This window comes from Periplaneta americana, chromosome 7, assembly GCF_040183065.1.
Source record: "Periplaneta americana isolate PAMFEO1 chromosome 7, P.americana_PAMFEO1_priV1, whole genome shotgun sequence".
In the NCBI taxonomy this organism is placed as follows: domain Eukaryota; kingdom Metazoa; phylum Arthropoda; class Insecta; order Blattodea; family Blattidae; genus Periplaneta; species Periplaneta americana.
The window spans coordinates 23,230,894-23,258,214 of NC_091123.1; the positions used below are offsets into that span (position 1 = coordinate 23,230,894).

A 27,321-nucleotide genomic window follows, 5' to 3' on the forward strand; every position below is an offset into this window, starting at 1 on the left:
TTTCTTTCCACTTTTCATATAATGTTCAGCACATATTTAAAATAAATATGTATACAGACGAGGCCATTTTTCATTCAATTAAAAAAAATAGTAACCATATAAATTTTAAGCATAATTTTGGTTAATGAAATAAATATTTGAAAGTTTAAAACTAAGGTAAATTGGGTTAAAGAACTCCAACTACAAGTCACTGGAAAACAACAACAGTTTAAAGCTCTCTGCCAAACACGAATGTATAAAATAAGTCTTTATAATTTTTAGGTTAAACAAGCATCCATTACGGGCACTGAAAATCTAGAAGTGTCTGCAATACACTTGTGCATTTTCTACTTGATCTCAGTATAGCCACCAGTAATCACGCTGCCAGTAAAGCAATAAGACACATGGCATGATGATTCAATACTTTACTAGTGTAAGGTCTGGAAGAATGATTAAAAAATATTAACTGCCACCTTCAAACACTCAGACAACAGCAACACTCTTCATCTGCATGTCCTCTGAAAACTCATGCATTTGGAATTAATAGTGAGCAGACAGTAATAGTAATAAAGACTTTCATGTTTCAACAAGTGCTGAACAGATGAGAAACATCTGATGACCTGATACCGTATTTTCTCGAATATCCCGTGCCCTCAAATAAGCCACGAAGCACTTTACTTTTGAAACACCGAAAAATAAAATAAAAATAAAACTTTCAACAAATGCATTCATGACAAATTAAAAACTAACACAAATACAGTTCAGTTAAAAAGAAATAAATAAATTTTATCCTGGAACAGGATCATTTAAAATCCATCCTAAGCACACATACTATACACATGTCAGTTGTTTTGCTTAATCGGCCATTTATATGATATCCTGCAACATCACACATCACGGTTTCTATGTTCCGCCACATCTTTGATAATTTTAAGTTTTTCGCTGCAAGTAAAGGGATCGCAATCTCATACCTTTAGTGGTACTCATTTTCAGAATTGTAAATATAAGATGCACAAACTATACACTTCTCACACTTGAACTTGATTCTGTCACATGTTGTTGTTTTCTAATGCCAGGCATTTGACAATAAAGTCATTTGACCTCTTGCACTCCAATATTTTTCAAAGATATTGTCATGGTTAGCCACTGACGCACAGATTTTGAGATGTTCTAAATCCATTTCTTGATTTGAGTTGCACAATGGACAGTTAAGAGACTGATATATTCCAATTCTATGCAGATGCTTGGCCAAACAGTCATGGCCTGTTGCCAATCTAGGCTGCAAAACGGTATTTGTCGAATACAGGGGGGAGAGCCATTAATCCTTCGCATTGAAGGCCTTAAGGAACCAACCTGGACAAATACCCAATGTCCCATCCCTACCTTCCCGGGTGCGGCTGTTAGTAAGCATAATTTTACAAGCTGAACTAAAGGGAGGGGCTACTCATCAATTAGCACTGGTCAGCTTGATGAGTTAATGACCGAATTTGGTATAATTTTCCTCTATTCAATACCTAATTCCCTCTTTACCCTTTCGTATCCAGTCCTCTGACTGAACTCTTACTTTCTTCGACCCCGACGGCATTAGAGCATTTGAAGCCTAGGGGTTCATTTCACTTTCCTTCCTACCCTTCCTACTTTTCTGTTCCTAGTGCTGACCTGCTATGGCACTAAAATCGTCCTCCAGTGGCTTAAGGAGGGAAAGCTGGTGATCAACAAGATCTCCCAACTAGGTCCAGTGGACCTGTCGACCAACAGCAGGTGTGGTCCTCCAGACATTCTGGGGGTTGTGTGTGAATGAAGTAGCCACCAAAACATTAAAATATGGTGTTCACTTAAATCGGCTACAACTTGCCATTTTCACTCCAATTCTGTCACATGTACTGCTAATTCAAAAGCAATTTAACAATGTGAACAATTCAAATATCTGCATGGGAAGGTAATGGCATGCACTACTATCTTAGAATGGGAGGAAAATTGGGCAATATTGCCAACTTCATTTTGAATAAGCCGCGCATCTGTATTTTTTGACTTGTATATTTTGGAAAAGAAAAGTGCGGGGTATTGGAGAAAATACGATAATAAAAACAACATCCTTCACTTCATCATTAGAAAAACGAGACTATTACATAAATTTCAATATGGCTATTAACAGCTTTCAGAAAACATTTAAAATAACACAAATAAAAGCTTTCAGAGAATAATGGCCTCTTTGTTGGGTGATTGCTTTAAAGAGTAAATGCTAAGCAGGTTTCACTGTCTGGCTGTTGAACAGAGGAAAAAATGTATATAGTCCTTTACACAAAATAGGTGGCTTTCACAGAATAGTGACTTCTTAATTAGTTAACTGTTTAGAAGAGGTGAATGCTAAGCACTATATGCTTCAATGTATGGCCCCGGAATTGAGACAAAAATCTGTGATAAAAGTAATTGGTTTTGAAGAATAATGACCATTTCGTGAGGTACCACTAAGGCATGTTCCACTGCATTCCAAGAATACACCTCGAACAATCAATACTAGCGAAATGCAAACTGTCAAATCCTACACATCTGCTCGACTTTGCTAAATGTTGGCAGTCTTTGAAGTTTTGCTAGGACACTTAGAATTTCATATTAAAGCACAATATCACTCAACAAGTAAAGTCTGAACTGTCACTCAAGTCGAGGAGGTCCAACAGATCACTTCAATCACTGGTTGTGCTGTGCTGCTGAGTTTGGTGAATTGAACAACAGTTGAGCCTGTTGCTGTGACAACTGGAAGGGAATCACTTCATCAGCTGTCGCATGTCCTTGAAGGTTAAGCTAGAATCAAGCAGAATCACATTTTTTACTTTGCAATTTGCCTTTATTAATAAGCTCCAAAATTTTAGGATGTAAAAAACTTTAATTATATTCTCATTATGCAAAATCGATTTCCGAATTTCCTCGGAAATGTTTTCAGCATCTCTGTTACCGAAAATGGTTTTGAGCATGCCATCTAATAGGTCATTTATTTTAAATAAAAAATCCACAATGACAATCCAGTATGAGAAATATCAGACGATTTTCATTACATTCAAGCTTACAGAAGTAATTCGGGAAAAAATTCAAACAATATACTTCCCCCGCCTACCTGAATTTCAAAATCAATTTTATCGTATACTTCAAAGAGGCCACATGAAACTGAGAAATCCCTAAACATAATTCAAGGAAGACTGATGATATTCAATGAGCCATCAAGTCTGGACGAAATGGCACATACAGTAAATAATGAACAAAATTAAATTACTCTAATACATAGTTTGGAAGAAAATGCTGTATATTGACAACATGTCAAAAACTAAGCATAAAAAATGCTGAAAATGTGTATTTTTGCACAATTGTAATCCTTTTCTTCACTCTATAAAAGAGAAAGTGAAATTATACAGTTGCAGCCATTTCATCTTATGTGAACTCTAATTATAAAGTTTTTCACATCTAGAAAAGGGCACGGAATCACTGTTGCATTTCAGTTCTGTGAAGAGAAAGAGATGTTCTAACAAAATACAGTCATACCAACCATATGTTAACGACATATTACAACTGCTGCTGCTATTACATAAAATGTCATGACAACAAACACCAGTATAAAGAAGTATTCAGTATTTTCTGTCCCCTGCCTTTTCCCCATATAATTCAATGATAAAATATTTCAATTTAACGAATTTCATTCTTACGAAAAAAACAGGTTAACGAAATAAAAATTTTGTTCCTTTGCCAAAAAAACATCTATGTTTTTAACTAAAAATATTTTAAATATAGGGTACAATTCATTAGAAATTTTTTTTATTTTAGTAGGTTATTTTACAACACTTTATCAACAGCTTAGGTTATTTAGCATCTGAATGAGATAAAGGTGATAATGCCGGTGAAATGAGTCCGGGGTCCAGCACCGAAAGTTACCCAGCATTTGCTCATATTGGGTTGAGGGAAAACCCTGGAAAAAACCTCAACCAGGTAACTTGCCCCGACTGGAAATCGAACCCAGGCCACCTGGTTTCGCAGCTAGATGCGCTAATCATTACTCCACAGGCGTGGACTTCATTAGAAAGTAGGGACATATTTTATGTTATAATAATATTGCATAGTGGCACATGATCATTAAATATCTAGCTACTATAAAATGCTTCATAATGCTTGAATTTTGTACATTTCCTATGCCTCTCTTTAAACATTTTCTTTTCAAATGCAATGCAAGTTCAGCTTTTTATTTTATTTAAGAACATTTTCCACACCCACAAGTAAAATATGCAGAATTTATGGCATAAGAAGAGGTAAATGAACACACACACTTCTTTCTATGAAAAAATAACACATTCTGATATAACGAAATTTCAATATAGCAAAGTAATTTCAGAGGTACCTAGGATTTTGTTATACTGGTATTTTACTGTACCACTAAGTAATACACAGGTGAGTCAGTAAGATACAAATCAAAGTAGCAATCTTTCGAATAAGGCAGCTGAAGCTGTCACCGCTACAAGGCAGTATTATCCAGGTGTCAAGCTGACTGATGTGCACAGAAACAGCACAAAACAAAGCAGTAGCAGTTGCAAGATGTTGACACGTCTGCACAAGTGTACCATTGTCGATCAGCACTCTGGTATACGAAATTTCTGGGCAAAAGGCCTGACAGCAAAGGATACTCATAAAGAAATGCTGCCTGTGTAAGGTTGAGCATTGCCATCACGTCAGGTTGTCTACAATTCGGTGCAGAAGTTCTCTGGAGGGTGGACAAATATTGGTCAGTCAGTGGAAATTTTCACAGAGGAACAACAGGTTGGCAACTTGATCTGAACAGACAGATTAAAGGGAAGATATGCTAGCCCCAATAATAGCAGCTGAAGAGTCTTGGGTGCATCACTGTCAGTCCGAGACAAAGCATGCATCAGTGCTCAGATCAAGTTGCCAATGGTACACTTTTGTAGAGGTTCTGTCATCTTTCAACTGTTGCTTTTATTTTTCTTGATTGCACATCAATAACACTGCCATCTAACAGTGATAACATCAGGTTCCTCATTTAAAAAGGTACATTACTACTTCAATTTGTAATTTACTTACTCTTCCTCATAAGTAAATATTATTTGGCTATCTAAAAATTAAATTAAATTACGGTTTATTTAACAACGCTCGCAACTGCAGAGGTTATATCAGCATCGCCGGTGTGCCGGAATTTTGTCCCGCAAGAGTTCTTTTATGACATGAGCCTGGCGCATTTAAACACACTTAAATGCCATTGACCTGGGCCGGGATCGAACACACAACCTCGAGCACAGAAGGCCAGCGCTATACTGACTACATTACAGAGGCCAACTTGGTCATCTATTTCAATGGAGTTTACATTACTGCTCATGCATTACACGTCCTTGTAGTGTACTGTCGGTGACTCAGGAGAAGATGAGAGCGGACTGAGGAGAAAGGGATGTGAACAGATAATGTACGACAATACGTGCAATATTAATAGGCTTAAGGACCTTACTAATAGACGGTAATTATACACAGTAGTTAAAGGGTGTAAATGATATGTTGTTATTGAAGTGTTGTATCAGTGAAGAATTATGTTGTGTCAGTGAAGTGTGTTGTATCAGTGAAGAAGTATGTTGTGTCAGTGAAGTGTGCTGTGTAAGTGAAACATGTTCCTGTCAGTGAAGCTTTATAGTTTATAGTGGCAGTGCAAAGAATTTGAAGTGAAATGTTTTTGAAGTGTTAGTGAAATCAGGATAGAATCTGTGAAATGTGTCGTAGTTCCAGTGCAGTGAGTGAGTTGACAGCGAAATGAGTGTAATGTTGAAAGGTACTTGTGCAGATATGAACATATACTCGTGGGTTTTAGTTCGATCTTAGTTTTAAGATACAAATTAGAATATTTCAAATGTTATTTTAAGTGATCGTTTCATTTAATTTAGTATATTCCCTGTTGTTGTTGTTGTTATTATTATTATTTATTATTATTAGTATTAATTATTAGTATTATTATTAATTGTATTTTTAATTAATAAGTTTATTATTGTCATTATTGAGTGTAATTAGTTACCACTGCCACCGGGTATATACCCATTGCAGTGTGAATAAATACATACAATATTTGTACTGCAGTAAGTGGAAACATTAGGTCTTCTTCTGTTCAACTTAGCTTTAATTTCCATATACATTGTTACTCATGTTTTCTGCACGAGCAATAACGTGGCTACTGGGATGCTTATCTGAGCGATGTTTATAATAATCAACAGCGATAGTCAAGAAGGTCACATTCTTTCCGCTCGTCTTCTCCTAAGTAACGGACAGTACAATCCCTCAACTAAACTGCACAAAACAGCAAGGGGATTGACATCTTGTACACAAAGGGAGGCAACCATTGAAAAGATTCATCTGTAAGACCAGTGATATTTTCTAAACGTGAAAAATGCCACAGAACACATACATACCTGATGTGGTTCTATCATGATAGACGTGGTTTGGACAGGTGGACGTGAGGCCACACTGGTAATTGCAAGGGGGGAGTGCCCTCCCATGGACATCTCAGACGAGATAGGAGGCAAGGTAACAGTTGTTCCTGGCTGGGTTTGATACTGCTGATGTGTGGAGCCGAGAGAGGACGTTGTACTGCTGACAGCCGGCCCGGTGGCCACTGTGTAGGGAAGTGACACATTGAGATGAATCGGCGACAGCAAGCCATAGCGCGCCATGAGCAGCTGCTCTGACACGCGACGCAGCTCCTCTTGCTGCTGCACTATCAGCTGTTGCAATTCCTCGTGCTTCCTTTGCAGCTGCTCTTGTATCTGGCTCTGAGCTGTTGTCATCACAATGGGCTGACGGACCAGCTGCACAAATTAAAATTTCATTGTGCAGGTTCCAGATATCCTAATTGACCATCTAGAAAAATTTCAACCTTGATTATCTGTCTCTCAATCAACCAATTACTGATTATCCAACTATTTTTATCTTCTTAGTAAGCAAAGCATAAACAGAAATTACTGTGATGCTGTAAAAAAATAAAAATAAATATTTTCACCCATACCGTATGCACGTTTTCATCATTCCTCATACAAGATTGCTCTAAAAGTGATTTCATTTTTAATAAAAATTCATTTTAAATTTCAAAAATGTATTATTGTAAATTCTGCGATATTATAGTAAAATTATATATAATACAAGTTTTATAATCCTGGTTGAAGTTATTCAACAAGCTAAGAGTGATTTAAGCAGCATTTTCAACATCCATTTTTAGTTCTTACAATTTAAACACATTTGTTGACAAAATGGCAGAACGAAATGCGCCATCAGGGGGGCTGAAATTAAGGAACTAATACTTAAAATTATTCTAAAGATTTCTCGAATAAAACAAGTATTACTCAAATTCATTTAAAAACTTAGATTATGCTTATTTTGCAATTTAAATATGCATTTTCTGAGGTTCTGGAAGAATACAAAAAAAAAAAAAGTGTACAAGATTGGCAAAATGATAACAATTCGCATTATCACGTCTTGCAAGTTTCACGGAACTATTTATGAGTCAATTAATCCAGGAATTATAATATATAAATACATTAACAAATATATATATATATATATATATATATATATATATATATATATATATATACATAAATAAATAGACAAATGAAAGAGTACAGTTAATTTTAAACAGAATAGTTTTTCCTAAGAAAAATTATTATACCGTATAAAGAAATTATTGACACTTTTCACTGCAATTTCAGTCGAACTTTTTACTTGCCTATACAGATGACTCTCCAGGTATGTAAGGCTCTTTCTTTCTTTTAGGAATATTGGTCAACACTTCCCCCAAACTTAACACTCCTGTTATGTACTGATTACTTTCACACAGTATGAATCACAGTAGCATTGGCTACTTCAAATCAAAAGGAATACATTTAGAATCCTATTATAAACCGTTAATATATTTTTCAAGCTTCTAAGCCTACTACTGTCCCAGCAAAGAATTTTCCATCCATTGCTTCAAAGACTGACCTACGGATTTCTTCCCTTATGGAGGGTAGTTCAGCACAGTTTTATAAATCCTGCTAGTACTCACTGTCTGAAAACGGTTTCTCCAGTTGATTTGGCAATAATGGGAGATGAAACTCAAACATCTGTGTAAATCAAGTCCTACCTTAACATGACACATAATTATTAATGTATTGTTTATATTAGTTCTTACTATACAGATTCTGGAGCTTCTGCCAGGTTGAATGACAGAGGGTCGCATGTATTCAGCAGACCTCAATATGAATTTCCAACCTATAGTTTTCTGTCCCCTCAGCTTTCATAATTCCTGTATTGTCTTCATACTTAAGGGTTCAAGTTTGAGAATAATTTTCTCTATTTTTCCTTCTTTTTATGTGAAGTAAATCCAGGGATCCAACAGATATAAGGCAGATATGTGTCTGGTTGAGAGGGTAATGTGCAGAATCTAAATATTAGATGAACATACCTCAGACGGTGGTGCAAGAGATGTTACAACAGTGCCTGGAAAACCTGCAGCTGCAAGAACAGGCTGCACAGGGACCGGTATGGCTGCCACGTATTGTTGCTGTGGTTCTACGAATGTTGTTGTAACAGGTGGCGTCACCTGCTGTGGCTGAGCAACAGTCAATACAGGTTTGTTGAGGACAGGCGCTGCTACACTGGTTCGTGACCGCTGAAACAGCAAAACGACGACTTGGTCAAATATGAACACATGATTACAATGAAACTGTGGGCTTCAATACTCGGAAAAATTTCCTCCTCGTGGTGCAATTACTGATACTGATAATGAAACACGTTTTATAATTTAATTCTGTATCATTCTTCAAAATTAACATTGTTGTTGACATAAAACTCAGAAGGTTAGAGTGGCTGGGACACGTAGCCAGGATGGAGAACAATCGCACACCCAAAGCTCTACTAGATGCATTGCCAGTAGGAAGAAGGAAAGTCGGACGACCTAAATTGAGATGGCTGGATGACGTTCAGGCTGACCTAACAAAAGTTGGAATTAGAAGATGGAGAACACGAGCATTAGACAGGAGTGATTGGTCGGATGTTCTGAGGGTGGCTAAGGCTAAACTATAAGGGCCGTAATGCCGATGATGATGATGATGATGACGATGATGATCATTCTTCAAAAGTAACATCACAGAAAGCTTACAAATTTATATGTAGAAGTAGAACTTTTGAAAATACATTCGTACTGTTAACTGAATTTAAATATCATGATGCATGAGATCTTTTCAAGACCTTACTCAAATCCATAAGACTGGAACATCAGAAGAATGATGATGCAAGGAAAAAAATGTATATAACATTAGAGGAATGATAGGTATCGCAGAATAATATGAAAAATATGCCGAAGAAATGCAATATAACAGTTTACAGAATAAGAAACTTATCATGAAATGAAATAGGGATAATTTCATGAAAATTATGGAAGAAGAAATTCTTGACAGAGTTGTGCAAGCAACATAATATGCCTATAAAAACTAGTATAGTTTGACAACTTCAAGTGAAACCCTGTAAAACACGCCAACTTCTGGAATCTCTCTCTTTCTTTCTTCTCTCTCCCTCGCTCCTCGTCATTCAGTCACCAATCACCACGTAAATATCTGAGAGGGTGTGTGTGGGCATCACGACCAATAGAAGAACCACTCTCCAGTATTACCACAATAATGGATTCTTCATTTTTGCCTCGACTGTCAGCTAGGAAGGATCCATTATACTAGCATTGCAGGCAACTAGTCAACCTTTTAATGCTTTTGTTAGCAGGTTTGACAAACTGTGAGTGGACCTGCAAGTACATAGTGCATAATGCTCTCTCCCTTCCCCCCGTGCTTTCTCACTTGCTCCTCCCCAAGACAGCCAGCGCTCACGTAGTAACTCGGTCAGGGTTTCAGTTCGATTTGTCAATCTATAGTTAAATAAAAAAAATAAACTTAAAAAATGAGGATGAAGAAGAAAAGAATGAGAAAAGAGATGGATAAGAAAACGCAAAAGAAAGAAAACGGAGTGAGATAGAGGAGTGAAGAAAGAGATGGAGAAGAGAATAAAAAAATTGAGAGAAGAACCAAGAGGAGCAAAGGGGAAAGAGAATGAAAAAGTGACGAAGGAAAATAGAGGAAGGAGAAGGTTTATGGACGAAGGATGATGATGAGAACAAAGAGGATGAAGAATAAGGGGAGCAAGAGGATAATGGAGAGGTGAAAGAGAAGAGAAAAAGTACAAGAGTATATGAAAAAAAAGAGGACAACGAAATTACTGCATCTACAAATCTTATCATTTCATCATGTCACAGATGTTGAATAGTCTCTGGTTAAGGATGGTTAACACTCACTGTACTGTGCTGCGTGAGCTGCGAATGGCGAGAGCTCGGAGAGTCGGCAGACATGGAGGTAGAATCGGAACCAGCCCCATGGTGAATAGAGTGCCGTGTTCTTGCTTTGGATGCAGTTCCTCCCTGGGGCGAACGTACATCCCCTGTCATCCTGGATGGTCTTCCTGCTATTCCAGGCATACAGCAGTGCATAAATAATGCATCTACTATTAATGATGCAAATTTTAAATTGAAAAAATTTCCTGAAAGTTTTCAGAGGCAGTTTTTTTTATATATAAGTTTTGTTAAATTTGTATAATTTTTTAAAAATAATAATACTAGTACCAATAATTAATTATAAATGTTCCTAAAATGTCCCTCTTATTAAGATTCTTTTATTTTATTTTATTTATTTATTTATTTTTTTGCTTACTGATTTTCGCCAAGTTTTGTAATTGTACTGATACAATTATAAATTTTCCTGAGAATTTCCACTTATTAAGCATTTTTTTATCATGTTGCTAAGTTTTATAATTGTATTGATATTACTATAAATTTTTCTGCACACTTCCTCCTGAAGAATTTGTTTCAGCTTATGAATTTTGCCAAGTATTATAATTTTACTGACATAAGATTTGCTAAATTTTATAATTGTACTAATATAATTATCACTTACTTCTTATCCTGATCGGTACATGACCTAATTGTTGCTCAAACAGCCACCATATGCACAACACATTTTGTATTACACAATCACACGAAAACTGCACGTGTGCAATTCAAGCCAGATCTGGATTTAAACATAAATTTTATCGGATACAATCATAGATCGCTTTCAATATAAAGCAGAATTTCGACATGTTATGGGTGACTGACTGAATTCTGAGTGCATTGTAAAAAGTAAAGTGGAGGTCTACAGATAAAACGAAATCAGAGAATCATGAACCACACACAATATTAATGTTGCCTTCAACTAAAAATTAGTTATTTTAAAATGCTAGGCATACATCAGCATTATGTAAAGCAAATAGTGTTGTGATTATTTAGATTACAGTAAAGTTTTTAGAATACGATATAGGTCAGTGTTTGTTTCTTAATGGGTATCAATGTTATAGAAAAGCAAACATGATAATGGTGCTGTTTTGGAGTCAGTATTCACACAGCCATAAAAGTTTAGACAATTTACGACTTACATTTGTTAAGCTGGAGGTTGATGAGAATATTGAATGAGCAATACATGTGCAGCTCATGAGATTGTAAGCAAGGGAGCAAAGAAAGCAATAATTTGGTAGAAAATTTTCCAATTCAGAAAAAAATTTTCCGTCGTTCAAGATAATTACAGCTTCATGTTGGACAAAATTCGAGGTACTGAAGTCTCAAGGTAAAATGCACTGGAATGGACACTTTTCTTGAGTCATTAATTTTGATTATTGATGTGAAATGAGAGAGACTTGTTTAAATATTTATTTCTCTCTAATACTGAACAATGCTGGCAGCGAAAAATATGAGTAAAATGCTGTTAGATATGTCAAAATCAAGTGTGAAAATAACAAGAGTGATATGTTACAACACAATACACCACATGTAAGATATCATATGCAATTTTTCGGCAAGAACAGTAAATTTCTACAATGGATGACGAACAAGCAGTTTGTAAGAATAAGAAAATCAAAGTGTGGAAAAGAGTGAATCAAATGATGAACAGCTTTTGTATTATTTTAAGACATCATAACAATTACAGTGTTTTTGTGATTATTTTTTTTAAATTTTACTGCCTATAAATTTATTCCACAAAAGAATTCAAAGATGATCAACAACACATCATGCACAATTATCCAAGAATTTCATATTCTCATGCTTAAGTAATCTATAGTTTCTAACATTAGCTGTATAATTGATTATACCCACATACCAGACGACTTGGAAGACCAAGGACTGGAAGCAAGACCACTTTGTGAAGCCTGTTGCTGTTGTTGTTGTTGCTGTTGCTGCTGCTGCTGTTGTTGTTGCTGCTGCTGTTGTTTGTTGTATGACTCCCCAGTGATCATGTTATCCTGACTATTCTCTTGACTCCGTGATTCCGACACATCTTCTGGTGCTTTTCGTAGCTGCTTCATCACATCCACGTAACTGATAAATACATATTAAGGTTCAATATACTCTCACTTTGGTTTCTTACAACATTGTATGAGTTCAGAAGATTCACTAGCTCTCAGTATACAATATTCGGAACAGGCAAAGGAAGTGGCTAACATTGACTTGTGTCATTTTTACACGACACAATATGTTACTAAATCACATGATTGAGAAGCATGAATTCGCATGAAGTGATGCAAATGTTCGACTTGACATGAAGAGTGATGGAAGTGTGGAATTTGACGAAAGGTAGCCGCTGAAATGCACATGTATTGATAATACTGCATTCAGTCCCCAACTTGCAGCTATTTTCAATTCATTAGTACTAAATTTCACAATGCTACTAGTGGAATGATAATTACTGACATAGGATCAACTTGTCACTAATTTATGTCCTCATCAAACACAAACAGCCACCGACGTGGCTCAGTCGGTTAAGGCACTTGCCTGCCGATCTGAAGTTGCGTTGGGCACGGGTTCGATCCCTGCTTGGGCTGATTATCTGGTTGGGTTTTTTCCGAGGTTTTCCCCAAATGTAAGGTGAATGTCAAGTAATCTATGGGGAATCCTCCACCTCATCTCGCCAAATACCATCTCGCTATCACCAATCGACACTAAATAACCTAGTAGTTGATACAGCGTCATTAAATAAGCAACTAAAAAAAATCAAACACTAACCTTGTCACTGGTAGTGGGGCTACTTGTCAGAGAAAAATAAATTGAAATAGGCTTTCCTAAAATTATTTAACTGATATACATAAACACCTGGGACGAACTTCCTAATAAAAACAGAAATTGAAAAAGGATTTTCTAAAATTATTTAATGATACAAATAAACATTTGGAATGAATTCACTAATACAAACAGAAACTGAAATCAGCTTTCTTTAACTAATATACTGCTCAACAAAGCAGAATGGTGTATCACACAAGGTGGACAGTAAATACTGGACCAGTTGGACTGTCATATATCTCAACCTGAGTAAGATTGCTATAATTTAAAATCCATTGACATGAAACTTTATAAGCACTTTTCATGCAAGTCTGGGTCCCAGTAAGATACTGAAAACATATCAATATGTAATCTAACCTCACAACCCGATGTGTACACACAATAAACTCAGGCTTGGAGTTCCATTGGTGGTAGGTGATGTAGAACCTCGTCTGCAACCAGATCCACTGCTGCCCCTTGGTGAGGAACCGATAGTGGCAAGAAGTCCCTTCTCCCTTCTGCATCACTGAAATATAAACATTAAACTTTAGTACACGTCATATAATGATGATGATATACGTAGTAATAATAATAATAATAATAATAATAATAATAATAATAATAATAATGATAATAATAATAATAATAATAATAACAAAACAAAAACAACACTAACAACAACAAATCTTAGAATTTTAGCACAGTTCAAGCCAGCCTGGGTGGCGCAAGCGCTAGAGGCACGGACTGTCTTTACTGCTTGGTCCGAAAGTTTGTGGGTTCGAGTCCCGCTTCGGGCATGGGTGTTGTGTTTGTATTAGTTTAAGTAAAAAGGAAACAAATGAAAGAAAACAGGAAAATAAAGATAACTTCGGTAAACGGCCTCTGACCGGTAAAAAAAAAAAAAAAAAAAAACAGAAAGAGACTGACAAACTGGCAGCAATATGCAGTGTTAAAAAAAAAAAAGTTCAACCTTCGAGATTTATGCTGATAGAACAGGTTCCTTCTTTTTAATGATCTACTACTCATTTATGCATCTATCAGTGTGTACACTGGTGCTCATTAGAAATCCCAGTAAATTTTTATATCCTGGTGAATAGGGTTCCATAGGGACTTGGATAAATAAACAAAAAATATCGAATGTTCAACATGTTAAGTCAGCATCGGCAGATGTTTATTTTTTATTCAAATTATTCCAAGTTACATCATTATTTCAATTTTAAAATATTTTATTACATTTTAGTGAATCTTATTTCGCTCATTTTATAAATAAGAAGTTCAAAGTATGATCTTAAAAGCAACAATAGGGTATCTTTTTTTTTTTATTTACCAAAGTTCCCTTGAAACAATATAAATTTACTGGGAAGCCAGTGTACATCATTATTGTATGTAACCTCAAACACTTCAGTCCCATTCCAACTAATTAAAATTGAAAGGGTACAGAATCAAGTCCTAAGATTAATATGAAGTTCAATTTAGGCCATTCCTGTTAATTACAATCCGAAAGAAAAGAAAGCCTAAATATCAAACTCATTTAAGGACATGAAGTCTTATATGAAACATGGTAAAACACTTAAAAGAGGAATATTCAGTGGTACGTCTACATAGCTTCTAAGTACATTACATTATAGAAAGCATAACTGCTGGCAGTTTTAGACCCACAACAAAAAGTTTGATCAAGTTTCATCTACTTTAAATACTTACGTGCTTCATGGCATGTGACCACTTTTTCTAGGTCATCTACATGATAATAATCATATCCTGATGTTCCAAGGACCTCAAAGGGAAGATAACCAATGATTGGAGGAGCTCTGTGTAACAAAGAAAAAAATGCAGTTGTTCAAAAAAGCAGTATAAACAATGCCATATTGTATTTTCTCTGGTTAAAGCCATGATAACGAAGTCATCATGGATATAGTCAGCAATAATGCTGATAGTTATTATTTGCTGATATGATAAAAGAGGGGAGATAGTACACTGCAATGAGCCAAAAATAAAACATTTAGTTAACATAATACTTGTACAATAAAATACTCAACTGAAACTTCTGTTCTATAAATAATTTTATTTGTTTACATATATTACCATAATCCCGCACGATTCTAGACAAGACAGTCTGTTCCAGTACACAAAATGAAATTATCAGTTAGACATTTTAATGGTTTTCTTAGTCTTTTTTTTTCTCCAAATCAATTTGTAAGAGGGATTATATTTTCATCTATTCATAATATATTGTATCCAATTTTGCTTGTAATTTTTTATTCTTTTTAAAATACAGTAATGTAATTCCTTATTCCTTTTCGAAGTGTTCAAATTCTGTTACCATACAGCAAAGTCAGAACTACCAAAATATTGTATACTTTAAGTTTAATTTATCCTTTAACCCAATTAATTTTTAAAATTTGATTCAACATTATTACTGCCATCAATCTTCGAACAGTTGACTAAACAACAATACCCAATATTCGTTGACATTTAATTACTTTTATGCTCGACCATGCCGAAATGTAGTAATTATACACCTGGTAGTAGCCCTTTAATGCACCTCATTAAAGTACACCTATTCATTATAATTCAGTTCTTCAGCCAATGAGAAATCATCATTGTACCATTATAAAACCGCAAGTATCGATTATTCTCGGATATGCAATCGAAAGACAATTAGCGAAAAGTCACGGAGGCTGGCACTCCAATGCTGTCGCAGAAGGTTATGTTCTGTTACTATAATAATTAGCGTTAATTGTAAATAATATTCAAATAAATTCAATTTGTCATCTCGTTTTTCAATTCTAAATCAATTTCCAGGTTATATCAAAATTAGATCATGTTATTCTCTATATTACGTCAAGGTCAATGACATTATTGTTCCTCGGAAAAAATCAATACTTTCGCGTCTGCGCACATCTCACAATTGGAACTCTCTGCATCAAAATCCACAGTTAATTCCCGATTTACCACGAAAATCGTCTGTAGCTGCATTTAGATTGGCAACAGGCCATGATTGTTTGGCCAAACACCTGCATAGAATTGGAATATATCAGTCCCCTAACTGCCCATTGTGCAACTCAAACCAAGAAATGGATTCGGAACACCTCAAAATCTGTGCTTCAGTGGCTGACCATGATAATATCTTTGAAAAATATTGGAGTGCAAGAGGTCAAATGACTTTATTGTCAAATGCCTGGCATTAGAAAACAACAACAACAACATCTCACAATTTACGACTATGCACAAGGTCACTTCCGATCTTCAGACAGATACAAATAAAATGTATACTTCTGAATAATTTCAAGTTAGAAATATGGTCGAGCATAAAAAGTCGTATGAAACTTGCCTATAATGGTAATTAAGACGCTCGTATGAAAATTATGAAACTCGCTTGCGCTCGTTTCATAAACAAACATACTTCCGTCTTATTTACTCTCATTATAGGCTCGTTGCATAATGTACTATTATTTGTTCACATATATTACCATAATCCCGCATGATTCTTGACAAGGCAGTCTGTTTCTGTACACAAAATGAAATTATTAGTTAGACATTTTAATGGTTTTCCTAGTCTTTTTTTTTTCCAAATCAATTTGTAAGAGGGATTATATTTTCATCTATTCATAATATATTGTATCCAATTTTGCTTGTAATTTTTTATTCTTTTTAAAATAATGTAATTCCTTATTCCTTTTCGAAGTGTTCAAATTCTGCTACCATACAGCAAAGTCAGAACTACTAAAATATTGTATACTTCAAGTTTTATTCTTCCTTTAACCCAATTAATTTTGAAAATTTGATTCAATATTATTACTGCCATCTATCTTCGAACAGTTGGCTAAACAACACTACTCAATATTAGTTGACATTTAATTACTTTTGTTTGGGAATCTTTTTCATCTTCATAATTGGTTTTCTACATGGTTAAATTCATTTACTTCTTCTAATATATTGTATATATTTAGTTCATCCTTCAGCCTAAGTCCAAATTCTGTGACTAAGGCTCATTCACAATAATCTGAAGTAAACAGAAACATAAGAAAGAAAATTTGAACATTCAATTATGCTCATCCATAAAGAAAGAAGGAGCTTATTTACATCAACCATGTGTCTTGATGGAATGGAGATATGAATTCCACTGACCTGTGATCTAAGAACAGAAACTTCCATTCCAAGCTGTGGCGCGATGTAAATTCGCTTTTTGTAGAGTCTACGACTGACATTTCACGTATTAACAAGGGCATATGTAGTCTGCCAGTCCCAACAAACACCAACCTAAACAAAAAGAACAACAATTTGTAATGTGAAATTTCACAAGCGGCAAAATGCATCTTGAGCACAGACTGTGCCTCACTGTAACTGACATACCGGGAGTCTGCTTCTCCGGAGAAACTGCTAAAATGGCTGCTACTAGAAATATAATTATCTACTTCCAGGGGTTCCACGTCAGAACCTGCAACACACCACAACCACCATGTATGACTTGAGGTTTTCCCAGCGTTTGATGTAGAGTAACTCTTCTCGGGTTCTCAGCCAGGTGAGTTGGAGATTTGCTTCCAAGCTTTCGACGGCTAGCTCTGCCATCTTCTTCAGGGAATGTAGTGATCTATATCTGAATGGACGCAGCCACCACCACCCGGCACAGAAACTAACGGTCCTGCCGACTCTTCTGCACAGGGTGAGAGGGATTTCGGACAAAGAGAGTCTCCCTTCTGAGATCTGTCACCTACGTAAGACGTTCCAACAGAACAACTTCGGCAACAGGGAAATCGACTTGGCCCTCAGAAGGGCCTTTTCGAACAAACCACCCGCCGAGGAACAAGAGGAGACGAGGAGGAATACATCCTGTTCTATGGCCCCATCTCGGGCAAGATTGGGAGATTGCTGAGAAAACACGGGATTAAGACCATCCATAAGCTACCCACAAAGATCCAGAACTTGCTGAGAGCAGTTAAGGACGATCTTGGCCTAGGACATCTAGTGTCTATAAAATACCTTGTGAGTGTGGGAAATGCTACATCGGGCAGACGGGACGCACCATTATGGAACGCTGCAAGGAACAACACAGCATAAGACTATATTACCCCAATAAGTCTGCAGTAGCCCAACACAGCTTAGAAACTGGTCACAAGATAGATTTCGGCGCCACCACCATCTTGGACAAGACATCAGGTTACTGGGACTTCGTTATCAAGGAAGCCATCGAAATCCAACTAGATGGCAATAATTTCAACAGAGACGGAGGTCTACAGCTGATTACAGCATGGAAACCTTCCATCAATACGCTCAGACCACCAGCACACGGCAGACAATTGGGACCGGCAACTAACTCCTGATTGGCTACAGCTTCCACCAACCAGAATGTGCCTGGCGGTCGGGACTAGGAACTAGCTCCTGATTGGCCCACAGCAGGAAGCCCTACCATTGCATATATACCGGCTAGATGTGGTCCCACATCACTTCATTCCCTGAAGAAGATGGCAGAGCTAGCTGTCGAAAGCTTGGAAGCAAATCTCCAACTCACCTGGCTGAGAACCCGAGAAGAGTTATTCTAGCACAACTACCAGTTAACATCTTGAAAAAATACTCATGCACATTAACAGGAACACTCTTAATGGCTATCATGTACTATGTATGTATTTATTCACACTGCAATGGGTATATACTCGGTGGCAGTGGTAACTAATTACACTCAATAATGACAATAATAAACTTATTAATTAAAAATACAATCAATAATACTAATAATTAATACTAACAATAATTTATAATAATAATAATAATAATAATAATAATAATAATAATAATAATAATAATAACAACAACAGGGAATATCCTAAATTAAATGAAACGATCACTTAAAATAACATTTGAAATAAATCTAATTTGTATCTTAAACCTAAGATCGAACTAAAACCCACGAGTATGATATGTTCATATCTGCACAAGTACCTTTCAACATTACACTCATTTCGCTATCAACTCACTCAAATTAAATGGTATCATACTTACGGAAATATCCAACAAATTGCACTAATTCAAAAGTGTCCTCTTCTTGGAAGTCAAGTCCACCACGCTTCAAGTGGCAAGTGAAACACACACGATTTTCTGTAATGCAAAAACAAATTAGGCCTATAACAAACATTTTTATTTTTCTTATTAGCATGCAAATGCTCATGTGTGCCTACAAACAACACACACACAGAGAAATAATGTGCATCTTTGATAAACCACGTAACCAAGAGAGACATGCTACTAACCTTTCGTATCACTGTAGTGCACAGCATCCACAGAGTTGGCAGGATTGAGCAGAACATTGTACAACTCCGACTGATCGTCTTCGTATACCAGATCATAAATTGTCATGTTCAGAAGGTCACTCTGTAAAACCAGAAATGTGCATTCATCAACATCAACTATCAATCTAAAACATAGATCAAACTTCAATGACTGCTGAGAAGTTCACAAGTACTTCGAGTTGTGCTAAGTTTACTTCTGTTAACTATCATATAATAATAATAATAATAATAATAATAATAATAATAATAATAATAATAATAATAATAATAATAATAATAATAATAATAATAATAATCATGATAATGATAATAATGATGATAATGATAATAATAATGATAATGATGATGATAATGATAATAATAATTTATTTATTTATTTATTTACTTTTATTTAATGTGCTGTACAACAGCCAGTGGCTAATTACAGTTCAGCACAAATACATATAACAAAAACAATAGCAATGATATAAATTACAATAAAAGTACAATGGAATAATTATTAAAATAATGGCAGTTAAATGAGATGATAATTGCAAATGAAAGAATGGAATCATATAAATAGTATTACAAAGATATACAAGATGACGAGAATATTATAATACATATCTAAAGAAAAGGCATAAATTAATAACAATTGATACAAAACTCAAAAAGTATATACTACATACGGTATTAAATGGATCCAAGTTCAATCCATGCAAATTAGCATATTTTATACATCTGCAGACCGGAGAGAGAGATTTAGAATTTCTATTATAAAAAAATGTTATGAAATCTTAAACCCTTAGCAGGAATATGAAGACTGATATTGCTTATGAATGATTCACAATCAATATCATCACCCTTAATGACTTTACAAAAAAAAAAATAATCAAGATCTTGACGTCTGGCAAATAAACTACAACAATTAAAATATTTACAGTTAATCTCATATTTATAATCATCGGAATTTGGTAAAAATCTATAAGAACACAAGGAAATAAATTTTCTTCGAATATTCTCCAATTTAGCCGAGTCAGTGGAAGTAATGGAGTTCCATACAACAGATGCATATTCAAGCTTGGATCTAACCAATGTATAGTATAAAATTAATAGACTCATAGGAGTAGAAAAAGAATAAGTTATAGACCTAATTAGACCAAGCATTCTTAATGAATGGGTATAAATATACTGCACATGATCATGGGAATATAGTTTAGAATCAAGTAAGACACCAAAATCTCTAATACTATCTTTCTTAGTAATTATGACATTACTAAGAGAATAATTAAATTTTAGGGAAGTAGTTTTCCGTGAGAAGGAAATGACAAAATAATAATAATAATAATAATAATAATAATAATAATAATAATAATAATAATAATAATAATAATAATAATGACGATGATGATGATGGTGGTGATAGTAGTAGTAGTAGTAGTAGTAGTAGTAGTAGTAGTAGTGGTAATAATAATAATAGTAGTAATAATAATAATAATAATAATAATAATAATAATAATAGCAATAATAATAATAATAATAATAACACTAATAAAATAATAATAATAATAATGTCTTATTTATTCTGACAGAGTTAAGGCCATGAGACTTTCTCTTCCACTCAATCTTTCCCTTCTCTTCACCTGTTACTAAAAATCACACCTGGAAAGATAATGTTCAACATTTCAGTGTGGATCCGACCTAATGGATGCATAACCTCATAACAGAATTATTCAACATAATAGCCAAAAAGTACGCAGAGGCACAAACGGCTACATGTCAATATGCGTGGCATTTGTGGAGGCCTCATAATAGGGAATCTGTGAGTTCACAGACCAAATAACTAAAGCTAATGGCTTTGAAACTACAGTATATACAGTACTTGGCCACATGAGTTCCTAGTTCAAAGCCAATACACTGCCACTCAATAGAGATGAGTCAATTGTAAGCAAGTTCTTGATACAGAGAGCTGCAGATCAGATGTTATGTTTGGGCTACAAATTTTTAAAACAAACAGTAAGTAGCCTCAGTGTGATCTACAAAGAATCACAAGATGATGATTAATTATACTCCACAAAAACCTACCACTAAGCATCATCTTTGTCCACCACAAAGTCCTCTTGTATCCGCCAGAATTCAAACCCAGGTTACCAGCATGGAAAGTTAATGATCTGGTTCTTCAGTTAACAGTGTGCCTCAGTATTGATACTGAATGTAACAGCCAACAAATTTTGCTTCGAGCCCTCTATCAGGGAAAACGTTTTTCTTTACATATCATACATAAATGTATGAAACATGCCTCCCAGAGAAAGCCGTGCTAAGGACTTTATCACTCTCCTGTAGGTTCGAACTCATAAATATTGCATGCAATGGTCAGCATGTAACCACCAGAAAATAAAGGCAACCGTTCCACAGAAAATGAAATTATATTGTTTGTTTGTGGACAAATAAATAAAATATTTGAAAATCTAATCAAGGAAGTTCATACAGTCTTTTTTTTTTTTAAATGGTTATTTTACGACGCTTTAACAACTGATATGGTTATCTAGCATCTAAGTCAGATGAAGATGACAATGTTAGTGAGATGAGTCCAGGGTCCTGCGCTAAAAGTTACTCAGCATTTCTTCTTAATGGGTTGAGGGAAAACCTCAGTAACTTGTGGCAACCAGGATTTGAACCCGGGCCTGCTCGTTTCACAGTCAGACGAGCTAACCATTACTCCACAGCAGTGAACTGCCTTGCTTATTAACGTTCATATAATTGTTATTGCAAGTGATATAAAGCTGAAATGATGGACATGCAATTATACTCTTCATAAAAATAACACAGAAAATAGTACAACAATGAAAAACTCACAGGTAAATGACCAAGAAGAGAAGTGATGCTCTCAGATGCATAAAATATTCTGCCTGAAGACGAGAACACCATAATGAAACCATCTAGTGCCTGCAACATATAGACAAATTTCATATTAGATATCTACATGTCTTTCAGCAACAAATTATACTTTTTATTCACCATTGTTTTAAATATTAGGATTGGAATGATTTTTTAATCATTTAATTACACTCTATCAACTCTTCGGTTATCTATTACTGGTGGAAGCAAGATAAATCCATGAATTCGCCATGGGATTACTTGACATTCGCTTTACAGTTGGGGAAAACCCAAGCAGGGAATCAGTCAAAGCGGGATTCGAATACACGCCAAAACACAGCCTCGAAGTATGAGTCCAACTCGCTACTCTTGAGCTATGCTGGAGGCGAATTGGAATGAATGAAAAATAATATGGTAATATTTTTCATTAAAACAAGTACTTATAGACCATAATTGAGATCAAACTCAATTAACTAAGTATTTAACTACCTAATTTATTATGGAACTATCTACCTAGCATCTAATTATTAATCAGCTAATTAAACAAACTATATAAAAAAATTCGTGTAACTGAATAACTAGTTACATAATTATAGTGAACTTCCATTTCAAAACTTCCCAGTCTAAATAACTATTTAATTCAATTACATTTAATTTAAACAAAAAATACGTCAATTTAGACACTAAGGGGGAAGTTTAAAAACAGTGTTAATGGCATTTTAGGTTCACCCACTCACGTTCCCAACCCCACAACTCACCTTTCAAATGGCATCCCTATATTAGGATACTTAAATCTGAAAGAATATTCATTATTGTTTATACATATCATTCATTTGTTTTCATATCTTTCGTTTACTATCGTCGCCTGGCAACCTGGATTCGCAGTGGTATTACCTGACATTTACCTTATAGCTGGAAAAACCCTTAGGGAAGATAAAAACCATATAATGCAACTGGCCCAAGCAGAATTCGAACCCACACTCAAATGCAATCTTGAATAACCCTATTTGCTGGATATATAGGCGTCTTAAAAAACGTCAATTTTCAGGAAAACAACTGGATAAATTAAAACTACATTAGCCTTTTTTTTTTGTTTCAAATAACACCTTCTATCATTCATCACAATAAACACAATGTACTTGCACCTGTGCATCTTACTAATTATGTAACTATTTAACTAAGTAATTATGCAACAAAACTATGTAGTCAATTATGTATATATTTAATTATGTAACTAAGTAATAAATTTTGTAACTACTCTAGTACCTGGTTATTTAACTAATTACATAGCTAAGACAAAATTATATAACTACGGTAGTTATGTAATACATAGACCTTACCTATCTATATGAGTATCTACTTATACAATGAAACTAATTACGTAAATTACTATGTAACTAACTAATTCAGTAACTATGTAAATATCTAACTAGACAACTACAGCGGCTAACATAAAGGGATTTCCAACTTAATGTAAATAAAGATCTTGACAATTTTGTAAAAATCACACGATTTGCTAATTAGCACAATTATGGGATATTTTTGTAGTCATTACTTATATTATACACAGAAAGTCATCATCATCATCAGCCTTCACGAATTAGGCCTCTGTAGACCTGTTTCGGCCCCATCTAGCAGTCTTCTTAAAGGTCTTCCTGGTCGACGATGTCCTCTAGGTTTATACTGCATCATAATTTTTGGGATTCTTGAATTTTCCATTCTTCTTACATGATCTAGCCAATTGAATCTGTATCTCCTGATTTTTTCTTCTACTGACTCTACTTCTAATTGTTCTAAAATTTCTTCATTCCTTTTTCGGTCTAAAAGAGTATATCCTGCTGTCCTCCTCAAAAATTTCATTTCTGTTGCTTTGATTCTGTTCACGTCTTTTTTCTTTAATGACCAAATCTCGCTTCCATATAAAAGGGTGGGTAATGCTAGTGTATTATATATTTTTATTCTTGTAGATTTTTGTACTAATTTAGCTTTTAATGCATTGTTTATTATTCCTAGAATTTGTGTAAATTTGGTAATTTTCTTGTTCACATCTTTTTCATTTTGATAAGATATTTCACAACCCAGATAATTGAAATTTTGCACTTGTTCGAGGCATTGGTTATTGTGTATTATCTTACTTCTGACTGGGTCTTGTCCTAAAAATGCCATTACTTTTGATATTTGTGCTGAAATTTCCATCCCAAAATCTTTTAATATTTTATTTAATGTATACAATCCTCTTTGTAAATTATCCTCTGAATTGGAAATTATGACTTGATCATCGGCATAGAGTAAGTTATTTAATGTTAGAGCACTGGTTATTTTGATTCCTGATGTGTAGATTTGGTTCCATTTTAAAATAATTTCATTTATATAAATATTAAATAAAGTTGGTGATAGTGGACAACCTTGTCGAACTCCATTATTAACTAAGAAAGTCTACAAAGCTAAACAGCACCCATGAGACGTGACAACAAAATTAGTTTGTAAAACGTAGCATATTTCAAAATGACAATTTTTTAATTATTACCTTCTATATAAATACGTTTTACATAATAAATTGTACAAGCAACTGATAGTAAATAGAATTATGTTACAGCTATTTAAAAACTTCAGAGAAAAATATTATTTTTGTATTATGTAATGCACTATACAAAGCTACCTAAGTACTTACTAAGTGAAATATATTTACCTCTAGAATTAAATGTGTGAATTCTTCATTTGATAAGAAAGATGGTTTCCAGTCCTCTTGAATCTCGTGGGCACGTGAACGTACGGCTATTTCTGTCAAGAATAAAATCAACTAATGAAATATCGACCATAAAGAATTTCATTTCCCATTTATGAACAGTTTTGTTAGACATGGAGAGCCATAGTAGCTCAGTCAGTAGAACAGACTGCGACTGCAAAATTGATTATATATTTACATGAACTTTTTTCTTTGTTTTTAGATTCTCTATCCACTTTCTATATTTATATGTGTCTCACATATTAGTTAACACCCTGTATTCCTTAACAGATAGCTGTTTCTCTCAATTACAGGAATGTATAAAATTACATTACTTACCATTATGATTTTTTAAAAACGATATGGTGGATTTGAGGACTGTAGATTTATCCATCTTACGACTATTAGTGGAAACCATTGAACTCAGTTCGTTGATCAACATGTTGAACTGATCACGACGTTTCTTCTCACTCAAGTTTCGAGATTTCCTGATAATAAATAATGAAAATCAATGTTATATGTTTAAAAGTAATCAAATTAAGTATTTAATTAAAAAATTAAAAAATGAACTACTAACATAATGTAAACCAAATCAATCTAACTTATGCTATCCTAATCCATTTCTCTTCCTCCTTCTACCCTATTAATATATCCAAAAATAAAGATAAATTCACAGAGACGACATATTTTCTCATTATAGGCTACATTTCTTGTGTTTGCAACAATTCAGATCCATATCTTGTTGCAATTGATATTGCTTGTAATGTATTTATTTAACTAGACCAGCCTCAGGATCTAGTAGTCAGAGTTTCTGGCCACAGTTCATGAGGTCTCGGGTTCGATTCCCGCTCAGAGCACAGGGATTTTTCCTTAAAGAGAACTGTTCCTGTGTTCGCCCATGGTCTGGAATTTAGATTAAATCTAGATTTAAGACTCTCCTGGCGCACATGATCATGATCATCCCTAAAATTTCATTGAAGCAATGAAATTCTGCCTTTCAGATGCCCTAACCTCACAAGTGGGTTACACAATAAGCCACTGGTAGGAAAGAAGACCAGTAATGTCTACAGACAACCTGGTGGCACTGGGAGAAAAAAAGAAACTATTGTTCATAATACACACCTAGCTACATGAAATTACTTAATATGCACCCCCATCCAAGTATGATAAATCTTCTTTTTTTTTTTGGATTGTAAACAAAAGGCATTCTTTATAAACCCAAAGCCAAGACATTAGACTTAATCTTACACTGTATGGTTTATGTAAGTACATATTGTGTGTAATTAAATGTTTCATAAATGTGCACTGCTTGGCTGAGAATGGGTCAACGAGAAGAGCAGACATTATAGCCATCGATCACCGGAATCAAAGAAGCCTCATTCTTGACCCCACTGTCCGTTTTGAGAAGGATGATCAACAAGCCAACAACGTTAACAATGAAAAGAAGTCTATTTACAACCCATGTATTCCTCACTTCAGTGAGAGATACAAAATGAATATTAATACATGGGAAGTGAAAGGACTTCTTTTTGGCGCTAGGGGAACTTCATTTAAGTTAACCAAAACCATTCTCCTTTCTCTTAAATTTTCTAAATTTTCTAATGAGGACATTAACAAAATTTGTCTAATGGTATTGAGAGATTCATTATCCATTTTACACAATCACTTGTATAATACTATGTAATTTTTTTTTCACTTCATTTCATTACTTTTCAATGTATTTTCATCTCATGTTTCTCCGAAATCAAATTGTACTTTATTTTTAAATTTATCATTGTTCCGTATTCTCTCCGCAATCATATTGTATTTTTCATTTAACCTCTGCTTTGTATTCTGGATCCTAGTGGTCAGCCGCAGATTTCGGCCAGATGTCCCAAATTGTGGAATTTGTTGTACACTGTAATCATTTTAAATATTTTTTCTTCTTCTTCTTGCATAATAGGGATTAAACATTAATGCCTGTTCTGTCTTCACACTGTTTAGCTCCATCTCTTCATAGGACATCTGACATTTCTCCTGCATTTAGGTTGATATTTATTTACTGTTGAGTATTCTTTCGCTGTCCATTCTATTTAGATGTTCTTTACAATTGGCTTTATATTCTTCTACTGTATTGATTATACAGCAAATATTGAATTATTTGCGAATTATTTCATTTTAACCCGATTTTGCCTTTTTGCCTGACACCGAAAATTGCATTTTTGACATTTTTGTTTGTATGTATATTTGTTAACTTTTCACGCAATAATGACTGAACCGATTTATACAAAAATTGGCATGTAAATTTTTTATAAAACTATTAGAGT

General features: G+C 34.6%; 1 protein-coding gene across 2 annotated transcripts in view; it reads right to left on the bottom strand.

The window, feature by feature from the left end:
* Positions 1-1,753: 1,753 nt before the first annotated feature.
* The window catches only part of Clk (circadian locomoter output cycles kaput protein Clock), a 30,800-nt gene continuing 5,232 nt past the window's right edge, over positions 1,754-27,321 (bottom strand). Inside the window, exons 3-16 of one of the 2 annotated variants that reach the window (XM_069830426.1) lie at positions 25,355-25,503; positions 24,980-25,071; positions 22,270-22,359; positions 19,396-19,516; positions 19,148-19,243; positions 17,504-17,588; positions 17,279-17,410; positions 14,852-14,958; positions 13,529-13,676; positions 12,216-12,433; positions 10,325-10,488; positions 8,450-8,656; positions 6,423-6,818; positions 1,754-2,781 (exon numbers count right to left, since the gene is read on the bottom strand). In XM_069830426.1, coding sequence (XP_069686527.1) covers positions 2,668-2,781; positions 6,423-6,818; positions 8,450-8,656; positions 10,325-10,488; positions 12,216-12,433; positions 13,529-13,676; positions 14,852-14,958; positions 17,279-17,410; positions 17,504-17,588; positions 19,148-19,243; positions 19,396-19,516; positions 22,270-22,359; positions 24,980-25,071; positions 25,355-25,503 — 2,119 coding nt within the window. In that variant the 3' untranslated portion in view covers positions 1,754-2,667. Of the gene's footprint in view, positions 2,782-6,422; positions 6,819-8,449; positions 8,657-10,324; positions 10,492-12,215; positions 12,434-13,528; positions 13,677-14,851; positions 14,959-17,278; positions 17,411-17,503; positions 17,589-19,147; positions 19,244-19,395; positions 19,517-22,269; positions 22,360-24,979; positions 25,072-25,354; positions 25,504-27,321 lie in introns of both variants that reach the window. The other variant, XM_069830425.1, reaches the window with a different exon arrangement.